This window comes from Saimiri boliviensis, chromosome 8 (genome assembly GCF_048565385.1).
Source record: "Saimiri boliviensis isolate mSaiBol1 chromosome 8, mSaiBol1.pri, whole genome shotgun sequence".
NCBI classification, from domain to species: domain Eukaryota; kingdom Metazoa; phylum Chordata; class Mammalia; order Primates; family Cebidae; genus Saimiri; species Saimiri boliviensis.
In genome coordinates this window covers 73,464,805-73,488,833 of record NC_133456.1, presented here as the reverse complement: position 1 = coordinate 73,488,833, position 24,029 = coordinate 73,464,805, and the positions used below count along the sequence as shown (strand labels likewise).

The 24,029-nt window shown below is 38.1% G+C and overlaps 1 protein-coding gene across 10 annotated transcripts in view; it reads right to left on the bottom strand.

Moving 5' to 3' along the window:
• The window catches only part of VPS8 (VPS8 subunit of CORVET complex), a 363,874-nt gene that overhangs the window by 210,466 nt on the left and 129,379 nt on the right, over positions 1–24,029 (bottom strand). For all 10 annotated transcript variants that reach the window (XM_074404642.1, XM_074404643.1, XM_074404644.1 and 7 more), the window contains 9 exons: positions 23,927–24,020; positions 20,313–20,345; positions 19,277–19,331; positions 9,630–9,754; positions 8,801–8,887; positions 6,259–6,326; positions 4,853–5,006; positions 4,690–4,749; positions 3,084–3,191 (listed from right to left, as the gene is read on the bottom strand). In XM_074404642.1, the coding sequence (XP_074260743.1) occupies positions 3,084–3,191; positions 4,690–4,749; positions 4,853–5,006; positions 6,259–6,326; positions 8,801–8,887; positions 9,630–9,754; positions 19,277–19,331; positions 20,313–20,345; positions 23,927–24,020 (784 nt within the window). The remainder of the gene's footprint in view (positions 1–3,083; positions 3,192–4,689; positions 4,750–4,852; positions 5,007–6,258; positions 6,327–8,800; positions 8,888–9,629; positions 9,755–19,276; positions 19,332–20,312; positions 20,346–23,926; positions 24,021–24,029) is intronic.

The following is a 24,029-nucleotide window of genomic DNA, read 5'->3' as shown; positions in this document are numbered from 1 at the left end:
TCAGCTCACTGCAACCTCCACCTCCTAGGTTCAAGCAATTCTCTGCTGCAGCCTCCTGAGTAGCTGGGATTACAGGCACCTGCCACCATGCCTGGCTAATTTTTGTATTTTTAGCAGAGATGGGCTTTTACCATCTTGGTCAGGCTGGTCTTGAACTCCTGACTTCGTGATCCACCTGCCTCAGCCTCCCAGAGTGGCAACAGTTTTTTGGGATGCTCGAGGTATTTTGCTTGTTGACCTTCTGGAGGGCCAAAAAACAGTAACATCTGCTTATTGTGAGTGTTTCGAGAAAGCCAAAGCTTTGGCAGACAAACACCCAGGAAAGCTTCACCAAAGAATCCTCCAGCACTACAATGTTCCTGCTCACTGCTCTCATCAAACATGGCCAATTTTGAGAGCATTTCGATGGCAAGTCCTTAGGCATCCACCGTATAGTACTGATTTGGCTCCTTGTGACTTCTGTTTCCTAATCTAGAAAAAGTCTGTAAAGGAAACTCATTTTTCTTTAATTAATAATGTAAAAAAGGCTGCATTGACCGTTAAATTGCCAAGACGTTCAGTTCTTTAGGGATGGACTATACGGCTGGTATCATCATTTTTAAAAGTATCTTGAACAAGATGAAGCTTATGTTGAGAAAGAAAATTTATTTTTATTTTTTAATTCCATTTTTCCACAAACTTTTTGAAGTTCCCTTGTGTAACTCTAACAGCCCAAAACTTCCCAAAAGGACCGTGAGTGTCAATCTTCCACTAATATGTATGCACCTATACACTCTCTATCCTTAGCCACCCTAATCATTAGCTTCCTCCCCTTCCGCTCCGAGGTAACAGAACACTGAAGAAAAAATATAAAGCACAAGTTACACCTGGCCACCTGAAATTCCTGACACTTCAACCTGGGCTCTCCTGCACTCCCCACAGTAGTTACAGTTCTTTCCCTTTAAGTCACAGTTCTCCTTGCCTTCTGGTCTCATCACTTACAGGGTTGACCTCACCTGATATCTCAACAAAAGTCTGAGACCACTCACTGCGGGGCCTTCACGTGGACCCACCTTCACTTCACTAAATCCCTTCTCCCTTAGGAAGATCCTCCAGTAAAATGAACATGGATGTAGAGAAATCTATTTAATTCTAAGTTCCACTATTATATCCATGTGACTAAGGGCAGCCACCTACTCTCTCTCTGTTTCTTGAGAACATATGGTCCACAGACCCTAAAATATTTACTGTGTGGCCCTTTACACAAAAAGCTTGGTAACCCAGATCTAGATTAATAACGATTGGCCTAGACTGGTAATGGAGTCATCACAGGTTCCTAATTAATTAAAGTCATAAAGATGTGATTAAAGTGACATTTTAAGAAGATCAGGCTAGAACAGGCGTCCCCACACTTTTTACACAGGGGGCCAGTTCACTGTCCCTCAGACGGTTGGAGGGCCGCCACATACCGCGCTCCTCTCACTGACCACCAATGAAAGAGGTGCCCCTTCCTGAAGTGCGGCGGGGGGCCGGATAAATGGCCTCAAGGGGCCGCATGCAGCCCGCAGGCCGTAGTTTGGGGACACCTGGTCTAGAAGTAGAAAAAAGCATACATACAGAAGGTAGGAGTAAAATGAAAGGTTTGCCTCTTACAATAAAGCAGGTGTAAGGTGTTTAGACGAGGACGGCTGGTTGCAGTGAGAGCTAAGGGATGATACTTTCAAGGAAAAAACCAGCCTTCTCATCACAGTGGGTCTAGAGACCGAAGGACATGAATGGAACTTCCCATTTCTGACTTTGCATTTTAGAATCAAGAAATATTTGAAGAAAGACTGATTGGGGAGAAAGTGATTAAGGAATATTTCAATGTGTTGAGTTGAAAGTGAAGGTGGTACTCTCAAATGCTGCATCAGGGGATGTTCTAATAAAACTTTATTTACAAAAACAGAAGACAGGCCAGATTTGGCCCATAGGCCACAGTTTGCCAACCCCTATCGGCAATTCTCCCCATATATTCAATTACATTTTCCACCACAGCTTTCTCCCTGTCATTAATTCTATAAACATTTACAATATAAAAGCACTGTCCTACTGGCTGGAAATGTAACAGTAAAGTTGGTCTCTAGAGTTACGGAGTTTTCTGTCTAGTGAGGAAGAAAAACATAAGTAATTTAAAAAGTGCTGAATGTGGCCAAGCACAGTGGCTCACCCCAACATTTGGAGGCTGAGGCGGGAGGATTGCTTGAGGCCAGGAGTTCGAGAGTCAGCCTGGGCCTCAGTTAGAGACCTGCAAGACCTCGTCCCTCTTTTTTTTAAGTGCTGAATGTTATCAAAAGACGTATGTAACTAACCTAGTTCAGAAGGTCAGGGAAGGCCGTGTTAATCATGAGCTAGGAGACGATGGAAGATAGCACAGAACTTTCCTGGCAGATGCAGCAGTACGTAAAAGGCACTGAGGCCAAAGACCAGCTAGGAGGCTATGGAGATACCTCATTTCCCCATATGCAGACCCACCCTTCCTGCAGTAGGTGCAGTATATCCTTCATAAAGCCACCAATAGCCTCTCTAATCCATACCAATCACTTTGTACTCCTATTTATATCAACTCGATTTGCCTCACATAGTTCAATCCTTAAACTGTTTTCTGTAGTAATCATGAACGCACTGATTTTGCTTTTCAAACAAGACTATAAGCTGTGTGAAAGATGAAATTACGTTGTATACTTTCTTCTTTCCGTTGCTGCTGTGCCCATCACAGTCGGTGCTCAGTGGTACCTGCTCTCTAATACACACACACCTTGTTGTATATACACTAATATATACATATTCACGTTCCTATATTTATACATTTACATACACCATTAATTATTTGTTAGTCAAAGAAATGGAGCTGAGAAATAAACCATGCGAGGTTATGGAGCTGAGCATGATCACCTTTCTCCCATGCTCATCGATAAAGCCTTAGATAAAAATGAAATCGGTCACTCTCTCTCCAAAGACTGACGATAGTAAGACAAATTTCCTTGACACATTATTAAATTACTGATGAATAAAAGGAATTATAAGAGGCTTTATAATGGACCTAGCATCATTTTAGGACTTACCAACAGAAAATGAACAACATCTCCTCTGCAGAAGGCAAGCATTGGATTCACATAATTATGTACTGCTACGAAGTGCCAGGCCAGCAATGGCACACTAGAAGGATCCATCTAAGCAGGGAGAAGAAAAAAAAAAAAGTCATCACAGTTAACAAACAAGGGGACAAGGAGAAAATCATGGTTCAAACAGTATCTGACTCATGTTCCTTGATCAAAAGTTTCCCCACTTTCTCGGTTAAAGCAACAAGTAACTGGGAAGTGTCATGGGGGAACTTTCTAGGCTGATGGTAATATTCTACATCTTGATAGGAATTTGGGCTACAAAAGTGTTATGCACTTGTCAAAGTTCAGGAAATGTGCACTCAAGATCTGTGCATTTCTTTGTATATCTATTCTACACCAAAGGAAAAACCTAAAGAAGTATTCCACTCTAGCTAATAATATGCATTTTAAATATTTAGGGGAAAGAATACCGGTTTCTGCAATTTCTTGTGAAATACATAAAAAATATAATTTGATAGGTGGACAGAGGGATGGGTAGAAGGACACATATGTAATAAAGGGCAGTAAATGTTAATCATAGAATTTAGATGGTAGATAGACAAGTATTCAATGTGAAATTCTTTCAACTTCGTTTAAAAATGTTTATAATGTTGAAAAAATACCAAAAAAAAAAAACCATACAAAAAGAAGCAAACACATACCACCATGAAAAAAAAAATCTCAATGCGCCAATGAAGCTAACCTAAGGAATGTTAATGGCAACCTAACCAGTGTTGCCATCTGAAAGGATAGACCTGCAGTCCGGAGATGCACAGGGTACCAACAAGAAAACACAAGTGAGCTCCTTCACTACAGGGATGCTTTCTGCACAAGCCAGCATTCCGTACCACCATTCTCCATCCCATCCTGTCAACATCTCTCCTCATACATACACTGGAAGATCACAACTCTGCAAACAACCAAGAAGAAAGGAAAGGGGAAACTGGGATGTGAGTAACACATGCTAGGAAGTAAAATCCCTCCAGGGAAAGTACATGTAGTAGCAATCTACAACGCATATTACAGTGGATCTACTCTGTCAATGGTTGAGCGCCAAAGCTGCAGACAGCGAGTATAAGCCTGTCTCAGCACAGCAGCCATGTAAAAGCAAGTATCTTTCAAACACTGAAAATCAGGGCTTGGACTCAATAGACAAACTTATCCTTCAGCTTCAAATTCGAGAAGGGAATTTTACTGCACTCAGAAGGGCTCTGAATGAGTCTGGGAAAATCCATGCATGAAGCCAGGTGTCACCACACAGTGCCTGGACAGCAATGCACAGAGACTGTCAAGAATAAACGCCAACTGTATGCCATCTAAGAGAGAAAAGCTTAAAGTGAAAAGGTAGAGAAGTACAAGCTTCAAGACCCCTACGACGCTGTGCTGGTCAGCAGCGTATGATGCTCTGGTCACCTTAAGGCAAGCCCGGCCAACACTTTCTGGAGCACTGACTTTCATCCTGTCTAGCTTTCTGACAATCTCACAGAATTCACCCCTTGCAAGTCATTTCTCTCAGCCTCCTGACATGGTGCCTCCTTTTGCCAATCAGATGGAGAGACTTACTCACCCGGCCATAGGGAAAAGTCATCCACACTTTCAAGGATGGTTTCAATCCAATGACCAGTATCTTTAAGAGAAAAATATGTTTTCAATACTGACCTTGTAATTTTCACATATATGGTATTCAAAGCTTCTAAAAGTTCTGAGTTTTAACTTCTAAATACACTTACTTTTGTTAAGGATGCCATGGCCAATAATGAAAACTGTGTGATGGGATGATCTTTCAACTCGGGCTTAGAATGCAGAGGCTCAATACAGCAGACTTCACCCTTGGAACCACTGAAGAGACACCTAGATTCACATGTTCTCACTCCCATCACTCTCCTGAAAACGTAATTAGAAAATTCAGAATCAATTCAGCAATGATGCAAGGCACTGCTGTCTCTTACTTGGACTCCTTTAATAGCCTCCTACTCCTATTCACAACCCCAACAATCCAAGCTCCACAGGACAGCAGCATGATCTCTTTATTCCACTAGTCAGATCTATTTACTCTTCTGCCAAAAACGTTTCACCGGCTTGCTACTGTACATAAAATAAAGGCCAAACTCTTTCCCATGCCTTAAAAGGGTATGATCTGGCTCCTCCCTTCACTCCTCTCCCACTGTCGTGTTCCTGACAAAGTCACACTCCAGCCATGCCTGCTTTCTTCCATTGCTCCAGCAGGCCAAGTACGTGGCCATCTCAAAGCCACTGTGTCTGAATGTTGTCTGCCCGGGATATTTTCCTCGGATCTGTGCATCTGTTGACTGGCCACTATTCAGGCATTTTTCCAGATGTTGCCCCTTCCGAGAAAGCCATTCCAGAATCATCCTCAGGTGCAATCTAGCACAATACCCTGTCTTGTTTTCTTCACAGCACTAACACCCATCTGAAGTGATTTCATTTATGTGCTGGTTTATTGTTTCCTTACTGTTACCACAACTAGAATGTAACTTCTACTAGAGCAGAAACTTTGCTTGGTTCACAGCTGTAACTCTGGGGTCTAGATAAATACCTACACATAGGGGACGCTCAATAAACATCAACCGAATAAGAAGTATGTTTTCTTCAGAAATTACTTTGTGCTTAGCATTGTTGAGAAATACAAGCAGCAAAAATAGTCAACCTTGAAGAACTTATGGAAGCATAATACACCATAAATATTATGTTCTGCTTCCTAAATGTTCTTTGATGTATCTAGACAGTCTTTGCTCTTAAAGAGCAAACATGGCAATTCTAAGATAACAAAAACCTGTTTACACCTGCCAACTATGATTATTAATCAATGGGGCCTTAAGCCTAAACCAAAATTAGTGAGCTACTGCAGAACAGTGGTCCCAAGCTTGATAGCACATAAGAATCTCCTGGGGAGTAGGAGTCCAGAATCCCAACCAAGCCCTACTGAGATAAAACTCTGGAGGACCAGCCCCAGAACTTGGTTCTATTAATATAAGCCTTCCCAGGTAACTGTGATACACAGTCATAATCTACTCTCAATTACGTGGGCTTTCTACACCTCTTCATGTTCAATTTCAAATTATTAAAACCAGAGCTAGTCTTTTCATTCGTCAACAAATGTCCATTAGTCTCTTACTTAAATGTCAATTCAAAAACAGAGCCTCCGCTGTCATTGCAAATTGCGAGAGTTGGATCATCTGTAAACTAAACAGAGAAGGAATTTATTTGCTTGCAGATTTTTAAACAGTCAAGTATTAAGAAGGAAAAAATTATACAACTTTGAAAAACTACACTGTACACATTCAATAGCTTTTGAAATAACCTAAGCTAGATTCAGTGCTTATCACTGTAAACATACAAACTTAAAATTATTTAGAGTAAGAATGGCCCAGTATCTTTAAAAAAAAAAAAAGAGGCTTTCAAAAAGCAAAACCATCATTCATCACGATAAAAGAAAAATACAAACTAAGATTGATAAAAACCCTAAAGTTCTCTACTTGGGTTCTTATACTAACTTTTGTAACGTGCTATTATTAAGTAAATTATATCCTTTGGATGCATTTACATCTGCCCAGTTTTCAAGAATAAAGACTCTAAAAGGTATTTGGTGTCTCTAAGAAATATACTTATCTGAGTATGTCTTCTGAATAACTGAAAAGTAAGTCCCCTATATCCAAAACATTTTCACTTTTCATGTAACTCTTCCGAAAACGTGCTACCTCTTTGATCTTCTTCCACAGCATATACTTCACTTACCACTACCTAACTTAGAAAACTCAGAATAATTAATAAATAACGTTGCCACGACAGACAGTCCTAAGGTGACCTAAAGTATGGTCGATGCTGCAGGACACAAACTAGAATAAACTGAACTTGTACCATTTTCAGTGACTATCCTCCCTAAACTCAAAGGTGAGTGGGCCATCCGAAACGGCACGCCTCAGGTTCTCAGGCAGGGATGGCTGAGGTCCCGGAGGCCACAGTAAAATTATTCTTCCTTGATCCGAACGCAGGCATAGTTAAGAAGCCCCACAACTTTGCTCTTACAGCCTAGATGAGCAGTTGCCAGAGCGGGAAGCATATACCCTAGGGGTGTGCATAAAATGGTCCACTGGAGTGCAGGAAAAATAACAGAACTGTTTAATTTTCTATTTCTTGTACACATACTTTTTAACGTACATAAAAATTGGTACAGTAGTGCATTCATATAAATACACACACACACACACACACACACACACACACACCTATAAAGGCTGAAATTCCAAATTGTTATTGATGAAATACAGCGTTAGGTTTGGAGAACAATGTGCAGGAGCATTAAAATGCAAGTGGCTGATGCCAGCAGACTTCACCAAACAGTCAATCCTATATATCTTACTCCAGTGTCATTTTCTGCAGGTACCACCTTCATCACTATCGCCAAGCCACACAATGGCTCCTACTACATGCTATTTATCTCAATTGCATTCTTCTCTTTTCTCTCTGCCTGTATCTCTTCTATTTCTTGTTCTTTCTCCCAATATTATTTTTTCTGCAAAAGGATTGTCCTTTTATAAACATCACCATCTAGTTTTTCCTTCAATCAAATATTTATTGAGCAGCTACTATGGGTAAAACACAAAAATAAATGACAAACAGATTCTGATTTCAAAGATGTTCATCTACTAAGAGAGATAAGGCCTATTACAAACAACTATAACATATTAGAAGTTGGCACAAGCCATATGAAAAGCGGTCAAGATATATTACCACGATGTCTGCAAGAGGAGAAATTCTCTGCACTTTCACTTGCCTGGGCTGTTTTCATTGTTACTAAATGCTTCCACACCGCTTTTTCACAGAAGACTTTTTGTAACTAACCTAGAAACAGACATACAAACTCCAGATGCCTGCAGACTTTAAAAAGCATACTTATGGATGAGAGAGCTCTGCAGAGCTAAGCAACAAAATGTGTACATGATTAAAATCTAGAAGATCTGATTTTAGACTTCTCTAGTTATAATCCTTTACCTTTTATGCTTCTGAACATGAGCCTGACAGCATGGAAGAATCAACTGTTCACACTGTGTTTATAAATGAAATCTGTTACCTAAGTCAGTTTATTTTTTCAGGCCTGTAAGGAGAAAGCCAAGACTAGGATCTTAAGGCTTTCCCTTTAGAGGCCTGCAAGAAAATAAACCAATAGATTCACTTCTAAACATAATCCGAGCTTGCTTCTTTCATGATCTGTGTCTTGAACCTCAGGCAACTCCCAAAAAAGAGTGACAGAGCACACCGCCTCAGCAATAAAACTCTGGTGAACTAAACAAAGGTAAAAAGACCTTTAAAGAGCTCCGTATGGGTTTCAGCAGGGCGCTGCCCGTCTTTCCTGCCAAACCCCAGTCTGGGATCACATCAGTTTGCCCTTTTTGCCATTACATCGATTAGACTTCAAGACAACCTGAAACTGAGTATTTCCACACTAGCCCATCTCTGGTTTTAACCTGGAAAAACATCACGTTGGACTAGTCAGATAAAAGACAGATTTAAGTTAAGGATTCTATTTATGAGGTAATGGTCAGCTTCATGTTAAATACGTTTTTTGGACTCTGATTATCAATATAGAGAAATTTACTTTAAAAGAAACACAAAGGCATAATAATAAAATTATTAGAAAAAGAAAACAAAGCTATTACCTTGATATGCAATATTGCTGTTCCTGGAGGATGAGCATCTGTTATTGATCTTAGAAGTTTTCCACTGGCCAAATCCCACATGGTGACCTATAAGAAAACTAAGTGCTTTAAAAACAAATTTATTGCTCTTTTTTAGACTTAAGTATCCTGTCTTCTGGCGGAAATAATCTACTCCTGGACTACAAACATTGCAGGCAAAGAACTATAAAGTTAAAACATACCTAAAGGTTGGAGATCCATTAAAGCATGGAGCTTTACTCGATCTTCATTTACCCCTCATCCTACCCATCCCACTTTTCTCTTTAGATTTTAAATGTTGTTCTCATACTGAGAGATAAAAGATATTTCTCTAATAAGTCAATCTGTTTAGCACTGGTAAAAAGTATAAGGGCTTACTGCCAAACCAGCTAGTGATGTGTAAATCAGAAGATGAAAAAACCATACCCTACTGCCAGTTTCAGAAGTAGAAAGAAAGGCAAAAACAGTTATCCAGGAATACATCATCTTTCTAAAAAGCAGCCTCAATTATTTACAGGACTGTATGGAAGTACATTTTATATAACACCCTTGGTGGGTTTACAAAAATTATTTACTCAAGTAGACACATGAACTAGGAATAAAAAACTACAGACTCTGGGTCAGTCGACAACAATCATGTAAAATTGTGAACAAGACAAAAATCAGACTCAGCAATCTCTGGTTAGCTCTACAAACACATTACTTCGTGACACATATTTTGGTCTTTGAAATATTGATCTAAAGATATTATTTTCTTAAATTGATCTTATTTTAACTTTGTCTTATGAATCAAAGAAAGTTCATAATTTACCTGTCCTTTAGCAAAGCCACAAAGAAGTCTTGAGCAATCATTGTTGATACTGAGGGCAGAGATAGCGCCATACTGACCTCCAACACTGGTGCTACCCAGACAGAGTCGCAAAGCTTGATTCTGATCTAAAGAAAGCAGTTTTTAAAGTCAAGTGAAAGAAATGGGAGAGAGTGAATACACTAGTACAGCCATGCTTTCAAAGACTTGGGAGGTGACAAGAATCAAGAGCAGCAGACAACGAAGTCACATTCATTTTTAAATATACTTATTGAGCAATTAGCAGATGCTGGGCATTGAATTAGACACTTGAAAATACAGAAAAAAAGACCGGGCATGGTGGCTCACACCTGTAATCCCAGCACTTTGGGAGGCTAAGGTGGGTGGATCACCTGAGGTCAGGAGTTCGAGACCAGCCTGGCCAGCATGGTGAAACCCCATCTCTACTAAAAATACAAAAATTAGCTAGGCATGGTGGCTCATGCCTGTAGTCCTAGCTACTCAAGAGGGTGAGGTATAAGAATCACTTGAACTCAGGAGGGGGAGGTTGCAGTGAGCTGAGATCCACTACTGCACTCCAGCCTGTGAAACAGAGTGAGACTCAGCCTCAAAACAACAACAACAAAAAAAGATCTACAAGGAAACATAATATAAAATGCTAATTATAAGCCAAAAAAATCCACATGAAATCTGTGTCTCATCCTAGAATTGTATTTCTTGCTATTTTCAGGATGCAAAGTTATAGGGAATACTATTGTCTTTTAAAATAACTATAAAACTTCGGGAGCCGCAATGGCTCAGGTCAGTCGTCCTGGCGCTTCAGGAGGTGAAGCTATGCATTTGGGGCCAGCGTGAGCGGCATTAAAACCTATCGTCCATTAAAAAAAAAAAAAAAAAAAGGAAAAATAACTATAAAACTTCAAACTCAAAAACATTAATTTGGAATTTGGCTGAAATTTACATGAATATTATCCATAAAGAAAATGTACTAAGCAAATTAACAGTGCAAATTATAGAGTAAACAATTAAACAACTTCAAAAAATCATTTCAAACATCAAAATTATGCTAAAAATGGCTGGGCATGTGGCTCAAGACCGTAATCCCAGCACTTTGGGAGGCCAAGATGAAAGGGTCACTTGAGGTCAGGAGTTTGAGACCAGCCTGGGCAACATGGTGAAACTCTGTCTCCACTAAAAACATAAAAAAATTAGCTGGGTGTGGTAGTGGGTGCCTGTAATCCCAGCTACTTGGGAGGCTGAGGCAGGAGAATCGCTCGAACCCAGGAGGCAAAGGTTGCAATGAAATGAGATCGTGTCACTGCATTCCAGCCTGGATGACAGAACAAGACTCTATCTCAAAAAAAAAAAAAAAAAAAAAATTGATATGCTAAAAGCAAACAATTCAAATATCTACTAGATTAAGTTTGTTAAGGGCAAGGTCATTGCCTTAATCGCCTCTGATTTCTCCAGGAGGCACTCAAATATTTATTAAATTCTGTTATCTAATAATTAAAAGAAATTTACCTAGGGTTTCTCCTAGGCAACGTCTATTTTGTCTAGAGTTCATTATTACATCCACTTGAAAACAATGAAATTACAAATTTAAAAGAAGGCATGCCTACAAAATTTAACTGTTTAGAAAAAGGCCAAAAACATCCTATTTCCACAACTTGGAGCCTTCCCAACTTCCCCAGCACCGTTTGTGCCTCCCTTAATTACCTGCACGTGAATTCTGGGGTATGTGTTACTTCCCCTATTCGACTATGACGTCTCTGAGGGCTAAGATCATGAGTGAACTAACACTCCCAAAGTACCTTGCTTGATGCCTTACGCTTAGAAAGCATCTGACAATCATCTGAATAGCTTTCGCATTTGCCAATCCTCCTTCTATAAAAGTAAATCTAGTTATCAGTCATTTATTCTCAGGTCTAAGGAATAGTATTAGGTCAGTTCTTTTGCCCATTCAGAGTGAATACTGTAGGAGTATTTTTCCACGCTCATAAACTGGCTCAAATAGTAATTCCCTCCTTCCCAAAAAAGAGTTCAGAAACAGTAAGTGTAACTACATAGCACGCAGAAAATACTTGATTTTTTTCAATCATTTTGGAATTTAGCCTTCCAAGGCAAACATTGAAAAGAAATAAAACTCATAAATATACAAGGTCTGATGTATTTTAAAGTCACTGTCTTTATTCACTTCTAGAATTTTACAACAGATATTTTTCAATACATCCTGTTGTCCCCACCCTCAATTTTTTCAATTTAATCCAAATTATAAAACTTCCCTTCATTCTATAATTTTCTGACTAAGTATGACATCACATTTTATTTTGCTCTTCCAAAACTACCTACTTAAAATAATGTTTTCCACAATCCTTATTTCATCAGGGCCACTCTGTATAGTTAGTGGACTCTCGTCCACACACCTTATTTTGCAAACTGTCATGATATGATGGTTGGGCAATAGTATTCCATATGTACCTGCACCCTGAGTCACATGGATAGCTAACAGATGGACTGAAGTAAGAGGACAAAGACAGAGGCTGGTATGAGACTTCACACCCTGGAGTTTGGACTGCTTGCCTTCCAGGCACAGAGCGATGTCTAAGCAACATACTGCTGAGATCCTTTGTAGTCTCTGCTTTGACATCCAAACTTCACAGAGTTCTGATTCACTGATACTTAAAGACTCTCACTACTGCTTTCTAATTAAACAAAGCTCATACTTTAGACTATTTCAGGCACAGGAAGGATGAGCAGAACTGAGAAGCATGATAACAGACAGAATAAGGGCACCATGAAGAGGAAACACCAAAGAGTGGCAACGGATGAAATGAGGAAAGGAAAAGGGTAAAACCAGCTTCTGATTCAAAACCGAACACGACTGTGCTCTCCTGACTGCTGTTCCCGCACACCATCAACTAGCCAAGACAGGGAAGTCAATTATCAGCCTCAGCCATTCCTGAAATAGGTATTAAATTTATAACTCATAAATCTGTTAATGGAAACATTCTCAACTTTTTTCTTGATTTTTACAGTGTATTTGTTGTTTATATAATGTCCCTTTAGAAGGCATCAGGACTATGAAACCAGACACTTGGATTTTAATTCCACCCCTACCCCACGGATAGTTACAAGCCTTAAAACTACAGCATGTCTTGGTAATTTTAGGAATGTTACTTCAGTTCATGTAGCCTCCCTATCTTCATCTGTAAAATACAGAAAATGCCCATTATCTCACAGTGCTGCTGAAGGAATAAATGAGTAAAGTAACATAATGCACGAAGAAACCAATTCAGTGTCCCTGGAATAGTATTAAGTGCTCAACACAAACTAATTTATATATTACATTCATATACACATTTAAGAAAACCAGCAGTGATGGTAAGAGAAGTGATGGACAGTATAACGAATGTAATCTACTCTGACTCCACATCTAGCAACTCTTATTGCTACCTTCATACATTCTATCCTTACAGTACCATGTTAACAAGCTTGATGTTACAAAATTTACACTAAATCAGAAAAGGCAGAATTTCTGTGGAAAGAAGAAAGCTGTCTTATTGAAGAGGTTTCTCCTGCTAGAGCAACTAAACATTCTGTAGTCCAGATAATTCTGGACAATTGTGGGAAGCGATATTTGACTAAAATAAACATAAAACCTCTTCAAAACACTTAAATTCCATGGATACATGTAAAGAACAAAATGATCTGGACAGAAGAAAGGTGAAAATGAGACCCACTCCAGGTTACTCTCAATGTCATTAAATTTAAAAGGAAAAATTCTATTCTCCCCCTACTCTCTGAAGTCTCCTTTGTCTACAGTTGGAAACAGTTATTAAGAGTGTATCTAATTTCATTTACAAACTCACATAAAAGTATGTTTGGTTAGTACTGTTAAATTTGTGTTTTAAAAAAAATGCAGTGGGTCTTAGTAACTGTGACCCTGGCAAGAAATATGAAATGAGACTAACACCTTTCTTATAAACTTCACTGAGTTGACACAGAGTTTTGTGTATGAAAAGTTAGAAAATTCTCAAATGGCATAAATGCAAGGAATTATTGTTTGTGACAATAATATGGCTTAGCAATTAATTTGGATAACTTGAAGTCTAAATATCACAAACATAACATCTATTTGACATTGCCCTGAATTACATCTGTATCTTTTATTAGTATGTCTTTCAAAATACACCTTGCTTACAACAGATCTCCTTGGCATATTCTGGACCTAAGAATAATACGCTGAATAGCAAAGAAAAGTCACAAATAATGTACAAAGTCTGTAACAGACCTAAAATCTAAATTTGAACATACTTTAAGAATTTCTGTTAACTCTTTCCATATTGTAAAATTAGCCCAATCCTCAATTTCTTTACCCCCAATTGGTTTTCATTAGTTCCCAAAGACTATCAAAAGAAGGAAATACTTAGATCCTAGCAGGAATCAAATTTAACTGTGTGTGTAGAGCTCTACCGTTATTGTCCAATATTCACTATTCTTTAATACTACTCTTTTCTTATCCCTCTTTTTTTTTTTTTTTTTTTTTGAGACAGAGTTTCACTCTGTCACCCAGGCTGGAGTGCAATGGTGCAGTTTTGGCTCACTGCAGCCTCCACCTCCTGAGTTCAAGCAATTCTCCTGCTTCAACCACCCAAGTAGGTGGGATTACAGGCGCCCACCACCACACCCGGCTAATTTTTGTATTTTGAGTAAAAATGGGTTTCACCAAGTTGGTCAGGCTGGTCTTGAACTCCTGACCTCAAGTGATCCCCCCCGCCTTGGCCTCCCAAAGTGCAGAGATTACAGGCATGAACCACCACATCCGGCCTTTTCTTATCCTTTATTTACACTAAAATATTCTCTAGGACCAAGGGAGAAAAGATCTAATCAGGAAACATTTTTCACTGATGATCATAAAAACCACAGAAGCATTTTACCTGACCTCCATCAAACCAACTCACAGATTTCAAGTTCTCCTTTCCTCTGTAAGGCTTACCGACTGCAACCAGGGCATACTGAATCCCCATGGCTAGTTGGATATCTTCCAGAATGCTGATGCTTACTCTGAGTCAGCTGTATTCACTCCCAAGCCTGTTCGTGCCATTGTAATATTACTGTGCTTTAAAACTTAAACAGTAAATAAACTAATGCAAAAGAGTGAAAAAGAAAGATCTGTCGTTTCCACGAACATGAAGTGGATGATTTAAAAAAAAGAACTTGGTAAAAGATGGAAAGTTTTGCTAAAATCTAGGATTTCACACACATTGATTGATTCACAGGTGCTTAAGCTTTTACAAAACCCTGTTCAAAATTAAAACTGCAAATGTTACATGACCCATTATTGATAAAGTTTATGCCAAAAAAGATACTTCAGGACTCCAAGTGGCAAATACAAACTCAAAGAAAAAGTTTGGGATTGCATCAAAAGATCAGAGGAGAAATGAAAATGTACATAATTTCAGTTTTGTTTTTTTTTTTTTTATAATTTCAGTTAAAACATTGAAGGTGTGTTTATATGTATGGTTTTTCACAATTTCCTCTTATCTAATTTTCCAATTAGCTAGTTTTTTCAATAAGCATTTCATAAGAGGGCACTGACTGTAACTGGTAACATTCTCTTCCAACATTAAAAAGGCCAGAAGAAAAGAAACCATTCATTGCAAGCTAGAATTATTTACTATACCTTTTCCTTTTGAATCCATGAAGAAAAGATCGAGAGAGAGAAAGAAAAGCAAGAAATCAGTTCACAAATTCAGAGAAAAGGCAAGTAAAAAAAATCCAAGAATATATCAGTGACAAGCTTCAGTTATCTGTGGGAATGATACTAAACGTGATGAAGTGACGTCTCTAGCATTTATTATGTTCAGCTACATTATGGGGAAAACGCATAATACTCTCATTATAGCAAAGTAAGTAAATCCATGTTTATGTGAGATTAAAAAAAAAAAACAATTTCAAAAAGACAGTCAACTAAAGTACATTAATAATCAAAACAAAAGGGAAACCAAGGTCCTGGGGTCTTTATTAAGATTTGAACTTTTGAGACTCTGTGTAAGGTAAGTACCAATACATTTTTTAAATGCTACATGCCCATAATTACTTAAGAATAGGCAATAAACATCAGTCTTTAAGAAATGTATAATGATTTCTATCTTAATGACCGGGGCCTCTGCTTCAAAGAGGAACATTTAGTACTTAAACAAGTATAGTTCTTCCTGCTACACTTTCTCCTATGATCAACACAGATGTTTAACAGCGATGAGATCTAACCCAGGCCTCTAGACACTTCATAGTATTATAACTCTGCCATTGCTTCCTAGGCTTTCGAGCATATTGTAATCCATTTGCTAAAACACATTGTCCAAACATCTGATTCCTATAAACAGTAATGAGTAAAGTTTATTAACCACACTATTAATACCCAAAGCACAACCAGAATATTATGATTCTTTCTCAAAATGTTCACTTTGGCATACTTTCTTTTCCATGAGGCTGTAATGAAAGATTATTACTTCCTCATATCTATAAGAAAGCTGCTGGGGTTTAAAAAAAAAAAAAAAAATCCGAAACCAGGCCCAAGGAAATTGAAAAGACAGTATCAAAAGACAATGTTCTCTTTTTCTCGGTTACTTTTTGTTTGTATTCATTGTTTTAATTTGTTTGCAGTAAGCTATACATGGGTTTGATTATAAGCAGTCACACATTCTCATAACAGTGACAAGAAAGGAATGTTAAAGCAGACAGAGGTGAGGAAAAGTGAGTACTGGTAAGTGGGAACAAAAAATCAACATGCAATCTGCTGACAAATACACGCATTACAACCTATTCTCATTCACTGTAGTTCTTATATTCTTTTCTTCCTATCTTAGAATTTGCCTTCTTTTCTCTCAGGATAGCGGAATTGCTTGGAATAGTGGAAATACACTTATCTAGGATTCAGCATTGCTCACTGAACTTGGCTGAACTTGGCTCTGGGCATCTCACTTAACCTCTCTGGTCCTCAATAGCCTCAGATGTAAAATAAGGAGACTGAACTAAATGACCCCAGAGGATTCTTTTCCAAAATCCATTTATCTAATATTAATTATGCCCCACAGGAAGACCACCATTCTGAACACGTGACGGGAGAGCAGGCTGATAGAAACTTTTCTAGAGGGCCATTAGATAATACACATCAAAAGTCCTTAATGTTCATCTTCTGATCCAAGCAATTCCACCTTTAGGAATATCTGTCCTAAAAAAGGAATCATGTACACAGAGATGTAGTAACAAAAACGTTCTTCACACTACTGCATGTTTACTAACAATTTAATGTCTCATAGTAAGAAAAGACTAAGTAAATTAGGACGAATCCATTTAATAGGATACTATGTAGACCAGGCATCCCCAAACTACGGCCCCGCGGGCCGCATGCGGCCCCCTGACGCCATTTATCCGGCCCCCCGCCGCACTTCAGGAAGGGGCACCTCTTTCATTGGTGGTCAGTGAGAGGAGCACAGTATGTGGCAGCCCTCCAATGGTCTGAGGTACAGTGAACTGGCCCCCTGTGTAAAAGTTTGGGGACGCCTGATGCAGACATTAAAAATGATGTTACAGACAAAATACATAATTGCATGAAAATATATTTATGATCATAAAAAGCAGGTTACAAATTAACATGATCCCATTTGAGGATATATATATACACATATACAGGTACAGAAAAAAGACTAAAAGGTTATATACAAAAATGTTAGGGATTATTCCTGGATGGCAGGACTTGGTACATCTTCAACTTTTCGCTCATCTGTATTTTCTGAATTTTCTACTATGAATATATATCAACTATAGAGGTTTTCAAAAGTCTTTTTCAATCAATTCTAAGTTCTTTCAAAAGAATTATAATTTTGTTTCTACTCTCCTGGTCCCGAAACAATAAAACTCTATTATTTAAATCAATTACCTTTGAAAAGACTACGTTTTACAATTACATTTTAAATAAAGCTTTTGTCATAAAACAAAAGTTATAATAGTAAGTCAAACCATTCAAAACCAAGAGAAAATAACTAGTTATCCATTCATATGGTAAACAAGGATGCGAGACGCCACAGAAATTAAATTGTGGTTCTGCTATTAAGTATTCTCAGGTAATCCTTATAAAATATCCTGTAGATTTCTTACTAAATACAGTGTCATCAGGACTTCCATTTAACAGAGATGAAATGACTTAATATCCAGAAGAGAACACTAAAAATAACCCTCCCCAAAAAAACTAATCGTTTTTATTTTTTAATTTTTAATTTTTATTTATTTATTTATTGGTGACAGAGCGAGACGCTGTCTCAAAAAAATTATTTTTTAATTTTTAATTTTTATTTATTTATTTGAGACAGTGTCTCACTCTGTCACCCAAGCTGAAGTGCATCTCGTGATCTTGGCTCACTGCCACCTCCACCTCCCAGGTTCAAGCAATTCTCCTGCCTCAGCCTCCCAAGTAGCCGGGATTACAGGTGCCAGCACCACACCCAGCTAATTTTTTGTACTTATTTTTTTTTTTTCAGTAGAGATGGGGTTTCACCATGTTGGCTAGACTGGTCTCGTGCTCCTGACCTCAGGTGATCCACCTGTCTTGGCTTCCCAAAGTGCTGGGATTAAGTGCATGAGCCACCGTGCCTGGCCTCAACAATCGATAGTTTTTAAATTAAAAAAAAAAAAAAAGAACAAAATATTCCACTCATACATCAAATTCAAAAGCAAAGAAGGTTTAATGAAACTACAGTTGTTTAGTCTCAGGTAGAAAAAAAAAATGAGAAAATACAACTATCTTCTGCTACACAAACAAAACTAGTTCTCTTTTCAACCAAAAAAGCAATGTGATTTCAGGCCAAAAAACTGTCAGTTTAGAGCAATTTACAATGGAAATAAAAAAGAGCTCATTGTCAGTGAGAGCTCCTGAAATTCCTGAGAAAGCCTGGGGAAGTTGTTTTCCTGAAGATCTTTTAGAATATCCACTATTAAAACAGGATTCAGAATCAAAAATCTCCACCACCACCAATTGGAGGCAGATGGGATGATAACCCCAGGTTCCTTTCAACTTTATTCTTTTTCTCTAGGTTTGCAGAGAGAGTCAATAGATGTGACAGTTTATAAATTCGTGAAGAAGAAAATAAACTTGCAATAAGCAGCAAAACAAAGATGTGAGTCAAATAACTCTTAGCCATAAAAATATTAGGCTGGGCGCGGTTGACTCACGCCTGTAATCCCAGCACTTTGGGAGGCCGAGGCAGGCGGATCATGAGGTCAGGAGATCGAGACCAGCCTGGCCAACATGGTGAAACCCCGTCTCTACTAAAAATACAAAAAGTCAGCTGGGCGTGGTGGCACATGCCTGTAATCCCAGCTACTTGGGAGGCTATGGCGGGAGAATCGCTTGAACCAGGGAGTCAGAGGCTGCAGTGAGCCAAGATTGCACTGTTATACTCCAGCATGGCTACAGAGCAAGACTCTATCTCAAAAAAAAAAAAAAAAAAAAATTGACCGCTACTTTTCAAGTTTTTCTGGTTTTGTTCAAAAAAATAAAGTATACTATATAAACTGTGATTAAAGAACATTATAAAACCCAAAGGACACTTAATATTTAAAAGCAGGAAAGCACTTAGAAAATTTACCAAATATTAAAGCCAATCCATGAGATGTACCCACTGCTATCAGACTGGACACTGCCTGAAAACAAAAGGAAGATGACATTGAAGATATTACATGAAGAATCTTGAAACAATCAGGGTTGAATTTGTTGGCCTGCCTTCCTCTAGGCACCAGATGACATTCAAACTATTATACATAAGAAGAGTTTCATCCGGGAGGCAAAACGGGAAATGAAACTCAGGACATTTTATTTCTGAGAATCCCTCTAAATTTACTCTAAGAGTGACACTATCAAAATATCATATGTTCAACATTACAGGCAATAACGTGCCACTCGGCTTCCTCTAAAGCAACTTTCCACTAAAAAATCAGGGGTCCAGGCAAATTAAGAAGCACTATGCTGCTCAACCAACAGCTTCCTACAAGGTGTGGGGAAGAGGTGAGAACACACTTCTCTAGTTTATCCACAGGAGCCTGAAGGTATCCAAAATGTTCAAAACTCACCCACTTCCTCACCAAATGACTAAAAGGAAGGCTACAAGAGGCGCTGGAGGAAGACAAGAAGAGAGAGTGCCAGTGTGCTTTCCACGTGCACTAGTTCTCTGCAATACTCCAACACGGTTCTAGTTGGCAAGCCTGGCGACGGAATCCAGAGCTGTTAAATGTACTATTTTCCACAAAGTGATTCCATCAAATGATGCTTTCCACTCCTGGTGGAAGGGGAGCCAAATCGCAGAAGCAGCAAATTTACCTGGGCAGGGTGGTACCACGAACAAACAAACCTGGAGAAAGCTAATACTACCCCATTATCTGCTTCTCTAACAGAAGCCTAAAAAGTAACAAAATCTTAGGAAAAAAGAAAGGACGCAACACGGACAGATGTTAGACCCAATTACTGGCCGTAAAATGAATTTATTATCATAATAATTTTGAATTTATTATCATAATATTATGAATTTATCATAATAATTTATGTAACACCTTGAGCAATGCAATAATACATCTATGAAACCCCAACCAAATAAAAAGCTTACCTTTACAAAGTTAAAGTATACTTACAATTGCTGTAGGCAAGCCAGCATCTACTTTGTCCTAAATGAAATTTTAAAGAAAGTATTTAAAAAATACAGAAAATGGTATAAGGCTCTTGCTTTACATACACTTTGTTCCAAATCAATTTAGATAAGAGGTGGAACCTTTATTTTTGCCCCCAACTAAGAGAAATCACAAAAGCTATAAATATAGCAACAAAATACAAAGGGGATGAAAGAGGATTGTTTTATTTTACTGAGTACATCGGATGCCTCGGGAAGGGTACTGATTATAATGGCAATGCAAAAGAAAAAGAGGAAAGCTGTTCCATTTTCTATAATTTGAATAAACCGTAAGTACTATGGGGACAAGACTGCAGGAGTTTATAAAGACTGGAGGAAAGTAAACAGGCTAAAAATGTTTCTACTACTAAGTAGGACTTTCCTATCTAGCGATTACCCAATAACCCCTAAATAAACCCCAACAGGGTATATTAAGTCAGTTCTCAAGATAAGAAAATAAAACATCATAAAGAAGTGCTAGTCCCAGCTCCTTATCAGAAGCTATGTGGCATTCGAAAGTCACCTAACTTTTCTGAACATTAGCCTTGTCACCTGTTCAAAGAAATAGCAAATACTGCCCTATTTACCTCAATGAGCTGTCCTGAGGATCAAAATTAAATGTGAAGAATGAAATAAATATGTAAGACTATCAATTCTAAGCTTACATAGCTTCAAATAATCCTGAGTTTGTAGTGACGCAGTACTGCAGTAGCAAAGAGCTTGCATATACAGATACTACACTGCTTGATTCTCAACCCAGGAGAGATGTCTAGAATGGGTAGTATTGTGCTGATTTTCCAGATTTAAAAAACAGACATTTCCAAGAGTTTAACTGACGTGACCAAGGGTACTCCGTTAAGTGGTAGAACTATGCCTGAAACTCAGAGCTTCCAGTTCCCAGGACAGGCTTCTTTTAGCACTTCCACATTTTCTTATGTCTGTCCTTGTCAGTGTGGTCAATTACTATCCTCTCAAAAAGCTGAATCTGTTTCACCAACTCTGTAGAGCTTCCTGAGAACCAACTTAAACTTAACTCCAGTACACGGAAACATGAGAAAAACAAAGATCAAGGCTGCTATACACGATGCTCTGGATGGCAGCATGTGTCCGACTTTGTGTGTATATATGTGAGAGTCAAGTGTGCCTAACATAACGCTCGGCAATTAAGAAGCGTATTTCATCAATGACGGATCTGCATCTAGACAGAGAAAAAGAAACACAGGACAGGAGATGAAGGTCTTAAACTCTAGTAAGACCTCACTTAATGTTGTCAGTAAGTTCTTGGAAACTGACTTGAAGCGAAACAACGTAAACCAATTGGTTCTTCTTCTAACACTTTAACAAAACCATGTTACTCATAGGACTGTTCTGGATTCAAAATAGAACCTGAATAATGAAATCAGAAATCACGTGACTTCAAAAGCTAAAAAAACACAGATGTTTGGAAGCACTGTAGACATTAGAGAATTTTAGTACTGCTGTTGAAATATCTGTGTGTAGTGGGTCTCAACAGCCAAAACCATGAGAAGCACCTGAGATGCCTGTATGCCTGGGATTTAGTAGATCTGGGATGAGCCCCAGGAACCTGCAATTTAATCAGCATCCTAGGAGATTCTTATACAGTGGATGCATTTTGAGAAAAAACACTACACTAATGTATCTCTAGTATCTTAAAGTTGATCATAAAAGTAATAAAGACCCTTAAAAAATTACTTTGAATTATTTTAAAGTATAGTCACGTCATATTAGTTTGAAAAGGATTCCAAATTTAAAAATAAGCTTCACAACTCTAAAAATTTCATCTCTCCTCAGTGTTTTCCATGCATGAACCCCAAAACTGTGATGATCAAGACCCAAATCAGCCCTAACAACATCACTAACTACATGGCTGAAGGCGCTATTGAGCAATTATTCAGGGAGAAATAGCCAAAAATACAACTAGCTTTACATGTTAATAAACCAACCATCACAGGAAAGCATACAATTTAAATGGAGCTGGTAATCCAAAAATAGGAAGGCACCGTATGATGACTGTCACAGGAAAGGCAGTTTTCATTTTAACATACCAAAGGAGCTCAGCCATAGCAATGAAATAAAAACAGAATGCAAACACTCTGGGATTTATTAGAAGTTCTCCTCCTCTTCAAGGGGAAGGAGAAACCCTTTTCAAAAACAGATTTATCTAATCATTGCTCAGAGTCTGAGTTTCAGCTCAGTCTCCGTTATTCAAAATATTTTTAAAACTGCACAGGTGGGTCAAATGACTGTTCTGGTTCATCTTGATTTTGAAAGGAATTAATTTCATCACCTACATAAGGATTAAATTCAGTAAACGTCATGGAAATGTAATCCTCAACAGGTGGTTCCCATTCTAGCAACTATGAGTTACTCTCCATCTAAAAGAGGAAGAACAATTGCCCAGGTTTTCTCCATGGCTTGAGCATCTCTCTATTTAAATTGACTTCATGATATATGAGCTAGGTCAGGATACACCGACTGTCATAGCAAATACGTTTTTTTTTTTTTTTTTTTTTTTTGGTATCTGCACGCAGGGCTTTTTCTGATTAACCTGAAAATTGAAGTGCAATTGTAGTATCTCATAATTCTATAGCAATCTCTCACCCTCTTGAAAAATACAAAGTTTTATCTCTTGTCCAACTTGAATATGCAAAATGCCAATTAAATGCCCCAAAAAGTACATAAAGACACATCAAACTTCCTGGAGTATAAATCTGTCATTATCATTATATAGAGAATGTATACATTGAATTTAGAAAACCAAAACTGAAAGGCTACGTAAAACTCTGGGCTTTGAGGTCAGAAGAAAAGTCTGATAGCGTCAAAGGAAAAGTTCTGCTGTCTATGGACCATTAAATATTGTTTACATTAACCCAGCGCTCTGAATAATTTTGAAAAAAGGCCACAGATGTTCTGTTCCGGCCGTTTCACACATTGGGCACGTTCACCAATGCCACCTCCATTTCACAACAGAGACACCACAGCTGAAGCCAGAAACCCCAGTTGTGAATAAGTGCCTTGCTACCTCCTAGCAGAATGATCTAAGGCAAATTAATAACACCATTCTCAGGCTATCTTCTCATCTGTAAAACAGAATATGGCTTTATCTACTTTCCAAGTTGTAAGAATAAATGAAATAAGGTACATGAAAATATTTTTGTGAATTATAAAAAAAAAAACATTGTAAAAAGATTCTGATCATCATTTCTCCATATGAAAAGAGTCAAAAAACAAACAATCTCAACAAATACACAAGATAGCAACTAAACTGAAAAAGAATGTAAAGAAAATGCAGATAGTATTGATTTGGGGCTTAATGCCATATTTCATTTAGGCACAGCCTAGATTCTGAGCTGAGCTTTATTTTCAGACTAATGTCTATGTCAAGACATGTAGCCACGTCTTATGAGTCAAAAATCATCACACAAAAACCATGAAAGCCAGATTGTATTTTTCTGAACCCTCGGGCCAAGAGAAGTGCTGTGTTTTGTTTTATGCTCATTCCTTCTTCATTATGCCATTGCAGGTTATAAAGCTGAAGGGAAAAACCAGAATACTTACAGCTGCAGACACTATCTGGGCAGAAATTCCCTTCAAAAGTGAATGTCGCATCACTGATCCATGGAGTGAAAAAGAATCAAGTAATTTCTTCTTCCTAAAAAAA